The following is a 16629-nucleotide window of genomic DNA, read 5'->3' as shown; positions in this document are numbered from 1 at the left end:
TCCCACTGTTCCTCTCTCCCTCTCCTTCCTCCTCGTCACCTGCAGTTATGGCTTTTTATTCCTTACCGAAGCAACCAACCATGGCTTTAGTGTAGAACTAATCCACCGAGACTCTGCAAAATCTCCACTCTATACTGAATCATCACACGTGCAGAAACTTCACTGCTCTTTCCTTCACTCCATCAAACGAGCCAATTACTTCTACCCTAATACTGAAACCGTTGAAGCCGAGGAAGATTTACCAGAATCTGAAGTAATCCCTATTAGAGGATAATTCATCATGGCCTATTCCTTAGGAACACCACCTTTCAAAATCTTTGGAATAGCAGACACAGGCAGTGACCTTGTTTGGTCACAGTTTTTACCTTGTCGTAATTGCCATAACCAAACAGCCCCCTTATTCGATCGTTCTAAATCCTCAACCTTCAAAAACATCTCTTGCTTCGACCAAAAATGTACATCTATAGTTCCCCGTGAGGTCCAGACATGTTGTGAGGATGGAACAAAACTTTGTCAGTACGACGTGCAGTACGCGGATCACTCAGTTTCAATCGGAAACATCACATCAGACACACTGACACTTGGCTCCACCAGTGGTCGCCAAGTGGCGTTTCCTAACATTGTGGTTGGTTGTGGGTATATTGATGGTCCATTTAGTGAACAAACTTCTGGGATTGTTGGTCTCGGAGGAGGTTCGATTTCTTTAGTTTCTCAGATAAGTTCTTCCATTGATGGTAAATTCTCATACTGCTTGGCCCCATTGTCGAGTAATCGAACGACCAAGTTGAATTTTGGAGCAAACGGTGTCGTTTCTGGAGCAGGGACTGTTTTTACTCCAATGTTTTGGAAAGATCCAGCGGCTTTCTGTTACTTTACGTTGGAAGCAATTAGTGTTGGAGACAAAAGGATAGCCTTTACATCATCAGGTGATTCGATTTTATCTCATCAATCACTAATTTATGTTTGTTAATAATGAGAAATAAGAAAAAAAAAAATTAAGTCAAGATAGCTATCAATTAAGTTATGAATGCTTACCCATTAACGATACACTTCTGGACATGTGAGACTCGTTTTGACAGTGGATATAATTTCTTTTAATGAAAAATGAGCGAGTAAATTGATGAAAATATTTGTTTTTAATTCGTAGAATTGTATATATGCACTGTAATAATTTGAGATAGAACTCATGTTCTTGCCTTATTCGAGTTATTTATACCAGGTCATTAATTTGATTTCTTTGGTTCACGCCCTCTTCTTTAGTTACATGATCATATCATCTCAAAGCAATGTTTTAATTAAAAAAAAAGGCCAAGGTTGACTTACAATTTGATCATACTAATTTGTTAAACGACATCACACATAACAGAATTATCCATAACCATATATTTAGGCGTGAGGTAGATTAGATTATAACCTGAATTTTTAATTTCTAATTAGGTGCATTATATTATTTGTGTTGATGCTATAAGAAAAGGACTTGGTTTGCATGTAGGTGGTTCAGTGTAGGGGGGCAACATAATAATTGATGCGGGAACAGCACTGGCTTTGCTTCCACAAGACTTCTATTCAAAACTTGAAGCAGAAGTTGCTTCACAAGTGAAATTTTAACGTGTTGAAGAACCATTAAAGATTTTGAGCCTTTGTTATAAGTCTTCGTCGCAAAGCATTGAAGCTCCCATTATTACTGCTCATTTTAAAGGTGCAGATGATAGGTTAAGTACACTTAACAGCTTCACTAAAGTTTCTGGGGATGTGTTTTGTTTTGCTTTCCGCTCATTTTCACGTGGTGCTGTGTTTGGGAACATCGCACAGATGAACTTCTTGGTGGGTCATGATATTCAGAAGAAGTTGGTTTCCTTCAAGCCACTGGATTGCAGCAAGCTTTGATTTTTTTATGTTTTCTGTCATTAATAATTAAACTGTTTTTTCTTGGCCAGATTATCATGTGTAAACTCGATTATTTACGTGGAAATTGGAACGTTGTTTGTTTTGTCTACTGAGAAGAATTAGTACAACTCGAACTGTATCTGAAATAAATAATAGTAATATACAAATGCCTAAACTGTGATTCTCTTTTTTTCGTTAATATTGACGACGTATATGAGAATATGAACTTAGCTCAAAATTACTAAATTCCAAATAAAGAATTGCAACAAAAATATATCATATTTATAAGTCCAGTCTTGTCAAAACCTATTAAAATGTTATTATTAATAATTTCAAGTTTTTTTTTTGTGTAACTCTTTTAATTTAAAACTTTATATGACAGTAGCATGATGGATTGAAAGACATAGCGTGAATCTTAACGACGAAACATTTTGATATGGATGATTTTGATTTATTTTTATTATTGAAGGTACTATATAGAGATAAGTGTAGACTAAAGTATATATTTACTTAAATTGCTGTTTAATCACCCAATTGATAAAGTATATTTTTAGTCTATTACTTTTAAAACTGTTAATCTTATTGAAGGAAAATGCTCACTCAACCAATTAGATGATAACTTATGCAATCTAATAGCCACTAAACATACTTAAATTTTAATTATTTAATATAATGGTGTTTTTTTCCGGTAAATATATGTATTTTTTAATTGGAAGCAATCCTATTTAAAGTACTGTTATGTACTAAATATGACTACTTCTCTTAACAGATATTCAAACTTAATTTATCATATTGTGATGGACTAGCATTTTTTGCCGTTAGACTAACTCTGTTGGTAACATAATGATATGTTTTAAAATTAAAATATACAAATATGCAAATTTGTACAATTGAAGCCCACATTGAGGTCTTCGGCTTTTTGTTATTGGGCCCGAAACAATTATACTTTTGATCCCCTAAGAACTTTCCAGAGAAAGTGGGGGAGAAAACAATCAAATTGGTGCAAAGAAGATAAGAACAAGTTAACGTGAGACTGATGTACAAGATCAATTAATGTTTGCCACTCTGCTTCTGAATATATGTCACTGGTATGTAGCAGGGAGAAGTTTTAGTCCAAAATGTAAGTTATTTGTAATATATTTAATCTTTTTTTTTTTCAATTTTATCCTTATAATTTGATTCTTATTGAAAAGAGCAAAAGAAGAGAGAGATATGGCAATGATTTATAAATATAGGGAAAGTGAACGTGGACAATAAGGGTGAAATTTAAAAAATCATTGCATTCCTTAATACTCCCCTAAGTCAATAATATAATAAGTTGGTTAATTTTTCTCACGTATTAAAAAAATAAAATTTTAATAATTAAATTTGTTTTAAAATGACAGAAATTTTCCTATTTTATCCCTAAAAAAATGATAAAGCTGCTTCTAATATCATATTTTTTATTATCTATCATCTCCCTCCTATATTTAATAGGAATGAAAGTAAAAAAATTATATTAATTGTTCCGACAAAGTCTTTTATTTTAGATCATAAATCATAATTTTCCTAACAAATTTCTTATATTACGAACCAGATGGAGTATATAAAAATGTGCTATACATAACTTGTATCAAGGATTTATAATATAATCAAAACAAAAGACGCATGCAGGTAGCCAGGTGCTATTAATTGCCCGTGTGAACTGTGGAAATTGATCAAATCTTTAAGAATAACACTGCATTATTATTATCTTGCCCAAAAAAAAAACATTGAATTATCAAAAGACTACTGAGACTGTTGACTTAAATAGTTAATGTATAAAATATGAATCAATCATTATCTATGTAGCTAATAATAATATAATCCTTATAAAGCTTCTCATAAAATATTGCTTCTAGCTAATAATAATGTTGGTTCCTCTTCCTGCCCAGCATAATAAATGAATCTCCAACATGTTATCATGGACATCAACATCAAAATTCTTCACAATAACACCCTTACCAGTGCCACCAGCCTCCTTTATAACGTTAAAGTCTCTCAAGTATTTCCGACCCTATCAATAGATGCGCACAAAAGCTTCAGATTTTAAGAAATTTAATTAACATACATCGCAAAAGCCGCGTATTGAAGCATTATATAAATCAGTAATCATTTGCATGGCTAGAGAGGGTCTTATTTCCTCACTCTTCATTGGATTCTCTAATCACTAGAAGAAAAATTAGATTCACTCACTTGCATTGAAGTGTCAAATATACGCATTCTAATGCCGGTGAAATTTTGGTCATGCGAATACATAATCTCAGCAAAATATAGCTGGACGTTTGTAAACAATGAATGATCTGCATGTGTGGTGACAACCTCTTTAAAAAAGAAAACAAGGAGAAGAACAGGGTTCTGTCCAGCAACCCAAATATCATTATTACTCCGTTACACGTATTTTCATTTTTCCGGTTTTGGTATTAACTCTAAAAATAAACAACACTTTCATATGAAAAATAGAAAAGCACAAAAGACTAGAGCATCAAGAAATAAAAAACAGCACCTAACCAAGAAAAGTTAACAGCAAAAGAATGTAGCATTAAGCATTAAAAATCAAAGACTGGAGAATAACATTTGCCGGAAAGAAGAAGAGAGAACAGCAATAATGCTCTCAGTCCTCAGAAGCCCATTCTTCTCCCATATCTCTCAGTAGCTAATCTAAACCTCCACTTTTCTGAGGAGATCTGCTCTCAGAAAGTGCTGAGAGCGAAATCAAAAAACAGAAAAGCTTAGAGCTTGTAGGGAGGAACGGTAGAAGGTGAGGGAGAGATCAGCAAGATGGAGGGAGAGTGACGAGAAAAAGTGGTGATGAAATAAATAACAAAAAAAAATAAAGGAAAATACAAAGAGATGGATAGGAAATAGAAGATCGAACCGGTGGAAAAGGAGGCATTTGCAGGGATGTCGAAGACATAAAGCGCCTTGAGAGGCACTGTGAGAGCAGGGAATAAGGAAGGAAGAATGCAGAGAGGAGGAATTTCGGAGTTGTGGGCATTTAAGGATCAAAAGGGTAACGCCATGGGAGGGGATCTTCCCACCGAATATTCTCTCTGTGTTGTCCGAAATCTAATCCGTCTTGTTTGCTTGCACGAAACCTGCCTGAAGAGAAGAAGCCTACTACTCAGCTATGGCTTAGCCTTTTTCCTGTTCTTTATTTGTTTTTCCATATGAGATATAATCCTTATAATGCTTATCCTTTTTGAATTTGATTCCCTTCCACTACACTCCAAATCATCCCCTCTAACATTCAGTTTTAGAACCGCCCTTAGCAGCCTGTTGACCCAAAAATCTATTATTTTTCTTTTTTAAGAGTTCACGTGGAACCTCTTGATCAATGCTGCTTTTTCTTACATAAAGAAATACTAGCAGGTAATTAAGTTTGTCTACTGTTGTTCCTATTTAAAGCCATTAATTATGGGGGAAAAAGTAATACAAGTCTATAACTGTTCTACTTAAATATGGATAAAATAAAATAAAATTCATTTGTAGGCAAAGCTAATAATAAAATAACCTCCCATTAATATTAAAAAAAGACAACAAACATGTCTGGAAAAGGTGGATGTGTGAGGGAGTAATTTACGCTAAGTTTCCATTAAATAATTATTTCCAGGATGATGTATACAGGTCGATGGTCACAGTATTCGTTGATTTTATTTTTGCTTTTTCCTCCAAAAATTCTCTAGAGAAATAAATATGTACAATTACTATCAGAGCCTCAAGATTCTTTTGATCAAAACATTACAAGGAAATAAAAATCAATATTAATTTAAAAGATGATGGTGGTAAAAACTCTTAAAAATATAAAGTTAATGTAGAGTGATAATACTCATAATTATGATGCATAATTTTGCTCCTTTTTTTTTTTGGGTACAAAAGAGGGCAAAGCCCAATTAGAATAAATTAAATAAACTGGGGACTTAATCCCATACTCTCTCTTTGCACAGTGTCCTCAATAAAAGCAAGACAAACCTCGTAAAGAACAAAATTTGTAATTCCTCACTTAGCTAGAGTATCCGCCACACCATTATAGGATCAAGGTGCATAGATCAGCTTTAGTTCCCATGGTAGAAGAAGTGAGTCCTCGATTTGGACAAACATCATACTACAATTCTGAAGCATTCCTTTGTGCAGTAACTGATCCACCAACTCTTTAGCATTAGACCCCACTATTTTAAAACCAAGATCCCACGCCATCTTCAAACCTTTGAACAATGCCCACTCTTCCGCCTCAAATGCACTACACAAACCAATCTTGTGAGAGAATCAAGCTATCCATGTTCCGGTCGGATCTCTGAGAACACCTCCACCCCAGCCATAGCTGATCTGTGATCCCTAGCTCCATCAACATTCAGTTTTACCCATCCACGAGGAGGTGGCTTCCAAATAGAGCTGCCCAACGTCACCTCATTGCAACTCTTTTCACAATCCGTCCTCATTATATAGGTTTTCTAGCTGTTTTTAATTATCATCAACAGTTTCACAGGTTGTTGATATTCCGGATCAAATTCCGCCTTGTTTGTCCAGCACCATAACTCCCAAACAATCACCCCCCACAAAAGATTCCAGTCCGCCACTTCTGAGTTCCTTACATGACACTTCAAATTGACTGAAAACCAATCTCGCAGAGGTAATGTGAAAAAATGCTGAATATTTGTAGGCTCAACTAAGTCCATCCAAATTTGCCTGGTAAAGCTATAGTCTTGCAAAATTTGGATGGTATCTTCATTATGTGTATGACAGTAAGAGCACTTTGGGGAATCTGTAGACCAGGAACTTCGCCACATTTTGGTTGGGAGCTTATTATTGAAAGCCCTCCATAAGAAAACTCTCACCCTCTCCACACCCTGCCAATTCCATATCAGCTTATAGGTTGGGTGGTAAAAATCTTCGAGATGCTGTTGCAGCAAAAAATAGGCACTTCTAATCTAGAATTCTCCATTTGGATATGCTTTCCAAGATATAAAATCACTGCTAGCCTCAGCCATAGGAGGAAGAATGCTTAATAATCTTTGAATAACCTCCTTCCTCACTACAGACCTTAATGTCGTAAGGTCCCAAAAATTGTGGGTTGTCCAGTCAGCTACCACGCTATTTTCTTCTTCGCTGGTAATAGGCCGTATGCACATCGAATTGATAGTCTTATCAGTAAATAGCCAGCAATGGTTAAAGAAATTTACTAACTTCCCATCTCTTATGTGCCATTGGATCCCTTTTTCTGCTAGTTTGCTGCATTCACATATAAAACGCCACAGCTTCGAGGCATCCTTCCTGTATTGGAAAAGATTTTCCTTATTAAGTAACATGTATTTCCTGGTCAAAATATCAGTCCACAAACCAGATTCTCCAGTTAAAAGTTTCCAGGATAGCTTTTCCCCACAAACCATGGGACTTGGGCAAAGTAATCTGGTGCCATCCTATAGGGTGATAGCCTCTCTTGTCTTGTCTATGGCCCGAAACAAAATTTCTTTGCAATCTTTCAATTTCAGAGTAGATTTGCGTAGGCACACGAGAAACCTGCATAGGATAGACGAGGATGGTACTTAGAATAGACTTTGCAAGCGTGATTCTCCCCGCCATTGATAATGACTCTGCCTTTCAAGTTGATAATTTCGATCTCACTCTGTTCACTATATAATGAAACGATTCCGTGGTTTTCTTACCGCTAGACAGTGGGAAACCAGGATAATTGCCAATCTTGCCACTAACTTTCATCTGGGTTATGTCCCTGATTTTTGCTTTTGTTCTTGCATCTACTCTCAATAAGAAAAAAATAGACGACTTACTCTTACTCACCATCTCTCTAGAAGCCTCACAAAACAAATCGAGATAGTTCATTATACACAAGGCCTGCTATTTTAAGGTAGCACCAAAAAGTAGAAGATCATCAGCAAACAGTAAGTGGGAAATACTAGGTCCATTACGAGTAACATGGATCGGCTTCCACTTATTCTCGTTCACAGTATCACAAATCTGGTGTGAAAGACGATCGATGCATAAGACAAATAAAAGGGGGGAGGTGGGATCTCCTTGCCTGAGCCCCTTTAGAGGAGTCAATTCCATAGTCATCTCACCATTCCAAAGAACATTATAGGTCACCGAAGTTGCACAAGCCATGACTAGATTGATGAAATCATGCTCAAACCTAGCCTCAATAAGAACCTCTTTCAGAAAAGACCATTTAATTCTGTTGTATGCTTTTTCAAAATCAATTTTCATAGCAAGAAGGCCCTTCTTACCTCTTGACCTTTTCATTATGTGGATTAACTCCTGCCCAATAATAATATTATCCTGAATATGCCTTCCTTTAATGAAACTGACTTGAAAGGGGGAGATTAACTTGTTCATTGTGTCTTGGAGCTGCCTTGTGATTATTTTCATAACACACTTATAATGAACAGCACACAGGGATATAGGTCTGAAATGAGCCACAACCTCTGGGTCCTCTCTTTCCGAAATTAAGGAAATCAAAGTTTTGTTTGCTTCCTTGACCTCTACTTTTTCCTAGAAAATGTTGCGAACAAAGGTGCAAGCTACCTGACCAACCACTTTCCAATTCTTCTGATAGAATATCGGGGAGAACCCGTCAATGCCAGGGGCCTTATAGGGACCCATAGCAAAGATAGTCTCCTTTATCTCTTCATCCGAAGGTGTCTCTATTAGATGATTCCAACAGAGATCATCCACTCTGGGAAAATTCGTGATAGTACAAAGCCTAACTTCCCCAGAGTTGTCTTCAGTGTAAAGCTTCTTGAAGTAATCTGTAACTAGAATTGTAAGCTCATTTCCATCATCGATCCACTATCCACGATCATTTTTCAAAGTAAGCACTGTGTTTTGTTTCCTTCTTACACAAGTCTTCAAATGATAATAGCGTGTATTCTTATCACCTTTAGCAATCCATTGAGTTCTGGCTTTTTGAAACCATTTTAACTCCTCTAGACGTAGAAGCTCTTCTAATTGCTTTTGAAGATCTAATTCCAGTTCGCACAGAAACTTAGAGTAAGGATAAGCATTGGAATTTTGTATTCCCTTTAATCTTAAGAGGATAATATGTTTTTGCTTTTCCACCATACCAAAGACCTCTTTATTCCACTTTGATAGTGATTCCTTCAAACCACACAGATCCTTGTTTAAATTGCCATGGCTCGACCAAGTAGTAGATAGGAAATCACTAAAATCTTCATGCTCCATCCACATAGCTTCAAAATGGAAAGGCTTGCCACTCTTCCACCGTTCATCTCCTCCAAACAACTTGATAACAATGGGATTATGGTCAGAGAAAGAAGTTCTGGGCCATACTTTAATCTGCCACTTAGGGAAAGACGACATAAAAGGAGTGTTTCCCAATGCCCTGTCTAGTGTTTCAAAGAGTCTTGTACACCCAACAAATCTTGGACCCTTTCAAGTAAATTTGGGCCCCACAAAGCCCTGATCTGATAGTTGACATTTTTGAATTTTTTCATTGAACCACCTTGTATGGTTCTCACTCTAACGCAAACCCCCAACTCTTTTTATGATTGCGGATATATCATTAAAGTCACCACAGACTAGCCATGGCTCCGTAATCAGGCTAGCCATGTCCTTCAACTTGGTCCAAAGTTCTGGTCACAAATTACTGTGGGGTATTGCATAAACTGCTGTACACAGAAAGGTAGGTTATCTTGGAAAACCACATCTCAAATGGAAGAACTGACGATTTTTGATAAGTACATCCACTGTCACGCGTTCACTCCTCCAAGCTATAATGATCCTGCCAGAATGACTCACACTTGGTACCATTGAAAGGTTATCAAAGCCAAGCTTGGACAAACAGCTCAGGCGAGATTCTTCCTGACAACATGTTTCTACCAAAACTATAATACTAGGCTTTGCCCCTCCAAAAACCGTCTTCAAGTTATTAGAGAGGCCTTTACTACAAGCCCCTCTTGTATTCCAATAAAATAAATGATCCATAAAAAACCAAGAGAGATAAAATGAGGGCCCGATTAAAAATGCACCGGAAACTGTGTTTTTGGTACTCTCAATTCTCCACTTTGGTTGCTCGTCTGGTCCACCTCCTCTATTGGCCTTTGTATATCTAGCCCAATGATATCCATCCTATCTCTAGTGCCTACCTCCTCCTCGGCCCCTAAACCATGTAGCAGGGTAGGTACTTGAGGAGGAGGTTCCAAGTAGTCACCCTCTTCAATATCCTCTAAGTGACCTAGGCCCATTTCTACCTGCGTCTTTCCCTATGAGGCATCATCCTCCCTAGAATCCTAGAGGGTAAGCATCAACACCTCGTTATTCCTCACATGGTTTGTAAACATCTTGCGGGACCTCTTTTCTCTCTTCCCACCAAATTCCCCCTTCGCTAACGACTTGTTCGTACGCATAGGGACCAAATTTTCTGCCACCCCATTAGGTGCCTTTGCTGTACCAATTTTTTCCCTTTCGATCTTCATACATTGATAGTGGTGGGCGTTAAGAAGGATACGTCCTGCACCTCTGAATTAGCCAGTACCACATTATCCTCCATGTTTTTTATTAAATTAATTCTATTCTCCACATCAGCAAGGATGTTGAAACGTGTTCCAGTCCCCTGCTGTTGGCTCGTCTCCCCCTGTTTCTCCTTCAACCGGGTGACCTTCTCGGTTTCTGGACAACTTTTCAGGTTTCCTGTTCAAATCCATTTCCTTCTTTTCCTATCTCAGACTGTTGCATTCCACGTAACTGAGCACTATCATCATCTCTGTTTACCTCTATTTTGTGAGCTGTGACCCGACAACCCTCGCAATGGTTCCCATATAATCCACAGCTATTACAAAGAGCATGCAAGCCTTTATATTCTAAGTAATACTCCTCATTATCCAGTTTAAACCCAGAGATCAGTTGCTTACTCAAATCCATTAGCACACAAATCGTCGCGTAATGCCCACTTAGCTGACATGATAGAGTTTCTCCAATTCTATTCCCGATGATAGTCAGAGCCTCCTGATCATAATACTCCAGAGAGACTCAAGGAAGTCTCACCCAAACAGCAACTTTGTCAACTTTTGCTTTGCTAGGATTAAACCTAGGCTCCCATAGTCACACTGTCAAATAGTGATAAAAAATCATCCGGGGCCCACCAGTCAAAGCATTAAAGTAGTCCTCTTTGTTAGATAGTTTAACTATGAAGTAACCATAGCCAATATTTATCAGGCTAAGAACTCCTTTCTTCGCCCAAAACGTCTGTAGTCTAGCTTCCAGTGCCTTAAAGCCAATGTGGAAGTCTAGTAGTTTCATAATAACTGCCTTCTTCTATGCCCGAAACAATCTCTTCTTCACTCTTCTAGAGAAATGGAATGTTGGAAAGTTTCTTTTAGGATCCTCTCTAATCCTCCATCCTGTCATTTTCAGCCTCTGACATTGCATCATCCAAGGAATCATCTCCTTCATCCTCTTCATCACTTGAAAGAACATTCTGCATATGCTCCCCTTTCAGCATTTCAGCAAAAGAAATCCCCCTCCTCCGACGGGAGCCTTCCTTATCTCCTACTTTAGGCCACTCATTCATAGCTGAACATTCCCCCTAACCACATTTGCATTCTTAATCTTCTTGGACCTTCTCTCTAGTTGATCCTCTTCCTCATTAAAGGGAGGAGTGGTCTCGATTTTCCTAGAGAGTATCAGCGCCATTATTGAGGAGTTGGACAAAAAATTTTGCTCCCTTTATTACTAAATAGAAACGTTGAAGCAAGTATAGCTGAAAAGGAAAAAAAAACTCATAAATGGTCTAAAAAGTGTTTGGGGTAAGCCCCAAGTGGGCCCACACGATATGTCACTTTTTTGCCTCTTTTCCTAATTATAAGCCCTTTGTGATGAATCCATCCCTCCTCATCTCATTTTTTTGTTTTGGGTCTTTTTTGTAAATAAATTTATTTATTACTACTCCAGTCTTAAACATAAGACCCATTTTATAGTGAAAATGGATCTTACATTTAGAACCAGAAAGACAGAATACTATCTTAAGAAACTTCATAGATGTGAATAATTGTGATGATCATGTTTAGCTTAAGTTTATAGGTTCTTCTTGTGCATTCCACTTAATTTGCAAGAGAGACGACGAACTTCAATTACTTACAAAAGAAAAATTTGCCAGTCTTACATCAGCCAAAAAAAGTTTTTTGCTTTTTCAATTACTATTTCTCAGCCGGTGGGCCCCCACTATGAAGGGTGACCAACGTTGCATTTGGATGAAATTCAAAGGATGCTTTCCTTTCAATTGTCACTAAATTGTCAACAAGAATTAGTCCAGTATATAAGGAATTGGCTTATAATCTACAAAGTTGTAAGTTCAAATATCACTATCAATATGAATAACTTGTTAGTAAGCAATCTGTAAATGCCTTTATAAACACTCTCTGAGCATGGAAGCTTGCTTTAGCCCTAGTGAGTACCAGGACCCAACTCACCTAAATTTTTCTACAGCAGAATGTTGTCAGATTTTTCAGTATAAATGCAACTCTTGTTTTTGACAAGGTCAAAAAAAAAAAAAGTCTTGCTTTTGACGTTCATGGGAAACGAATGGGAAAGCCACTACCATGTTTTATTTGATTAACAAAGATAGAAACTATTATTGAATGTGAGATACCAGCTACCTCTTTTCAATTGTCTTCTCTTTTCTACTGCTACTTTTTTTACTTTCAAAATATTATTTTCTTGTTTTTTTAATCATTAGATCCTATGTAAAATAAATGATATTTTAAAATCTTATGAAGGAAAAATGGTGTGAAAAAATACTCTCAAAAAAATAAAAAAGATACTTATTTTTTGTTCATAAAATATCAAAATGCCATTCATTTTTGTAGAATCTAATGACGAAGAACAAGAAAATGCACTTGGAAATTGATGAAAAACTAAGCGGAAGCTTAGAGGGAGCAGTGGACACCCAAATCTATAGTTACTAGGAAGGGTGGAGATGTTGAAGGAACCTATGAAGATGAAAGAGGTTTAGCTAATAAGCTTTGTCATGAGTTTGTGATTGGGCTTGGGCACTCACTCTTTACCGAAAACAAAATTCCCAACATTGGCAACTTTGTTTGAATAATTCTATTATATATCCATCATCATGAAAAAAAAAGTATGTAACATTCCAAATTTTAGGGCTCTGGAAAATAGGCTATTAAAGAATTATGAGGTCCAAAAGAATTATTTTCATGACCAAAAAACCTGTTTTCTGATGAAATTTTAAAGAGATTAGAACCTTTTTCCTAAAAATTTAAGGAAAAATAGTTAGAGGTTTATATTTGAGTTGGAACTTTTAGGATAATTATTTTATGAGAAAAAAGAACTAGTCGAGGCATAAAATCCTTAAAATGAATTAAGGATTGATTTATGAAATTAAAGCCTATTTTCTTAGAAAATTTAAGAAAAATAATCAGGAGTTGATTTTTTATACAAAATTTTTAGAGGAATTATTTTATGAGTCAATGTCTCAATGAAGTTAATGGATAAGGAAAATCCATATAAAATATTACGGGTTAATCTTTAGATTTATTTTATAATTTCAGAATTATAGAGGAAGGATGAGATTGGAATTAAGGAATGAAGAGAAGGGCACAATGGTCATTTCGCATGCCCTTCCCACTTATATTCTGCCAACACACCTCTCCCAATTTATTTTCATCATGCCAAGCTTCTGGAAATAGAGAGTGACGGAGAGTGAGAGTTGAGAGAGAGCCAGAGATCGGCGAAGCTAGAGGAGTAACCGGAGGTGGTAAGCTTACATGCAATTGCAATTTTCGGCCAAGTTGAGCATCCTAGATACTCTCCTACCCTTCTTTTCTCCATTCTCTGTGAGATTGAAGAGCTGATGGGAAAATGAAATTTCTGGGTTATGAAGAAATGGGGAATAAAAAAATGAAATAATGATGGAACAAGTAGATTAAAGCTTGTATAAGTGAGTTTAAGTGTTGCATGTTGATAATTGTGGTTGCATGTGGGTTTCCTTGCTCTGTTTTTGTTGACCGAAACAGGGGTTAAAAGATTCATTAAAGTGGAATCGAATTGTGAGGGTTGAAGGAGAGGATATATACACACACACTCTCATAAACTAGTATGCTTGAATGGTCATGGATACCTGATATGTGTGTATGTGGGCGTGGTTGATGTTAAGACAGGGAATTTTTGAATTTGGCTTCTTCTTTTTTGGTGCTGCAGCGTCAGATTCCGCAGTGGGGAATGGAAGAAAGCTTAAATGATGAATATATGAAGTGCAGGATATGAGATATATAAATATATGTTTGTGATTGACACGCTAAAACTGAATGATCAATATTAAAAAAAAATCTTTGGGACGGTTACTGTTTTGTGCTTTTAAATGCTTTATATTTATTGTCGATGGTCTAGCTAGGTGTAGAGACTTTAGAATGATGAATTAAATTTTGTTTTTGAGCTTTCTGGAAATTAGAAGAAGGTGCCGGAGAAATCAAGGACATTATAAGCTATGAAGATTATATATGTCTATTTCTTTAGGCCTTTATGGCAACTAAAAGAGGAAGAAGTTTGAAACTTATCAAGTATCATTAGGTATTAAAACGTTATTAAAGTTTCTAAAGTGACAATTAAAAATGGTGTAATGGTTGGAAGCTTTAGAGATTGGATGGTTAAGTTGAATTAAATTAATTAGGCTGTAGTTTACATTGTTAAAAGTCGAATATAATTTATGTGGTTAGATCAAGTTTGGGAGCATTTCAAAGGTGACTTGAGCATTTTTTTAAATGTAGAAAATTTGCAAATTTAAGTAAGGGATTGAATCGAGGAGTTACATAAAATCTTCACGGAAAATATAGCATAGGTTATGGTACTCATAATGTAAAGCCGTGAGGATGATAGTTGGGAAAAATGAAAATTTTATGCAGCTTACTGCTGGTGTTAAGAAGGTTAATCTTAAAATATTAATGGAGAATTAGATAATAATTAAGAAGCTAGAAATTTAAAGAATGATTTTTTATGTTCTGAAGTTACTCAAGAAAATAGTGGGAAACTTATGTTCTATTATGAAAATTGAATAAAGGAAGGAAGGAGTTATAGATAAGATAAAGCTAAGCCATAATTGATTGGTGAATTAACAAGGAGAGTGTGTGCGCGCGCGCGCATACACAAACTATCGATTAGTAAGCTTGTAGGGGACAACAATATCTAAAGGCTAATAGAGTTGTAATATACAAAGTTGTTTTGAAATATGGTTAGAAGTTCATTAAAGTGCTGTGATGATGATTTTCAAAGCTGGAAATAATTTCCAGATTTAATATGAAGTGTTAATAGAAAATATTTTAAAGATAGAATGAAGTTGAGATTTTAGGACTTGTATGTGTGTGTTCTTGAAAGTTGGGAAGTTCAAATAAAGAGTCAAAGGATATGAGGAACTCATTAGTCAAAACTTGGAATTTTAAGCAAGTATTTAAAACTGTTGGAATATGCTTACAAGTGTTAAGACGTTGTTAAAGATTAAAAAGTGTTATAAGGTGGGGTATGAGAAGGACACATTAAATGTCCTTAACTATAGTATATAGAATAATATTTTCAACTAAGATGTCCAGTTACTAACTAAAGTAACTGTACAAGTTGAGATAAAGGAGGAAACTTTCTAAAGAGAGTAGTTTGAATAAGAAAAATTATCCAGGATAACTAACTACTAAGTAAGGGTGGAGATTAAAGAAGATTTGAGAATTAAAGAGAGTTATTTAATTTATAAATTATAGTTGGACCAAGTGTTGATCTATCCTTATGATACTATAGGTTTTAATATCTGCCCAAGCCTATAAAGAAAGCAAAAGAAGAAAAAATTTGTAAGGTTTGATTTGAAGGGAAGCAGACCAAGCAGTAGTTCTTTCCTATCTTACATTCGTGTATGATTGCTGCATGTCTGTTTGTGCTATATTACTGTTTTAAAGTATGAGAACATATAACCTTAATTCCTTGCACAGATTATTTAGCGGTGATCACATGTAGGACAGTATTTGCCAATTACTTACGCATTATTTATTCAACTTGTCTATCTGTCTTTGCGCATACATGTATAACTGCATTAGCTTGTAAGGTTTTGTTCCACTTTGACTTGTTTTGCATGCTTTATGTAGTCTGCACATTTGTTTGATGGAAATCACTACTACAGGGATTGTTTAGAATCTCACCCTCCCTTCCATGATATACAGCAAAGGCAAGCAGTTCTAAGGGAAAAGAAGTTGTATAAGAAAAAGGTGGGCTGATTGAAAAGCATGGATGCCTGCTATATTTTGTATGTAGTAGTGGAATATTTTGATAAGTTAATATTTATATTATTATACATGTTATATGGGCAAGAAACTTGCTTTATGTAAATATAATTATGTATAGTCTATAAGGAGGAGAGCACTGCTAGGCGCAGGTAATTGTAACGTAATATTATGTATTTATATGGTTTGAAACCAAAAAAAAAAATTGCCCCATTTTTCCCAAGTTGAAAACCTGGTGTTAGTGATACACAGCATTATATTGACCCTATTAATATATAGAATGTTAGGTGTTGCAAAGCAAGTCAAAATGAATTAATTAGCATTTTGCATTTAGGAAGTTCAATAAAAACAAGATTTATATATATAAAGACAAGGCTATGCGTTGCGCTAATTACACGTCACATTACATTTAAACCGCAAAATAGAGGAACTAATTAGCACATGTAAATTCTTCTTCACACTTCATGTTATATTTCCCTTC

At 35.8% G+C, this 16629-nt stretch overlaps 1 protein-coding gene across 1 annotated transcript; it reads left to right on the top strand.

Moving 5' to 3' along the window:
- The first annotated feature begins 280 nt into the window (after positions 1-280).
- On the top strand, positions 281-1887 carry LOC114717647 (probable aspartic protease At2g35615). The gene is made up of 2 exons (XM_028902858.1): positions 281-926; positions 1700-1887. Exons 1-2 carry the CDS (start codon positions 281-283, stop codon positions 1885-1887), a joined length of 834 nt encoding a protein of 277 aa, XP_028758691.1.
- Positions 1888-16629: the final 14742 nt, after the last annotated feature.

Source organism: Neltuma alba, unplaced genomic scaffold (genome assembly GCF_004799145.2).
Source record: "Neltuma alba isolate B1F8T4 unplaced genomic scaffold, ASM479914v2 tig00011760_pilon, whole genome shotgun sequence".
Classification (NCBI taxonomy): domain Eukaryota; kingdom Viridiplantae; phylum Streptophyta; class Magnoliopsida; order Fabales; family Fabaceae; genus Neltuma; species Neltuma alba.
Note: the sequence above shows the minus strand (reverse complement) of the source record. Positions and strands in the feature narration are given on the sequence as shown.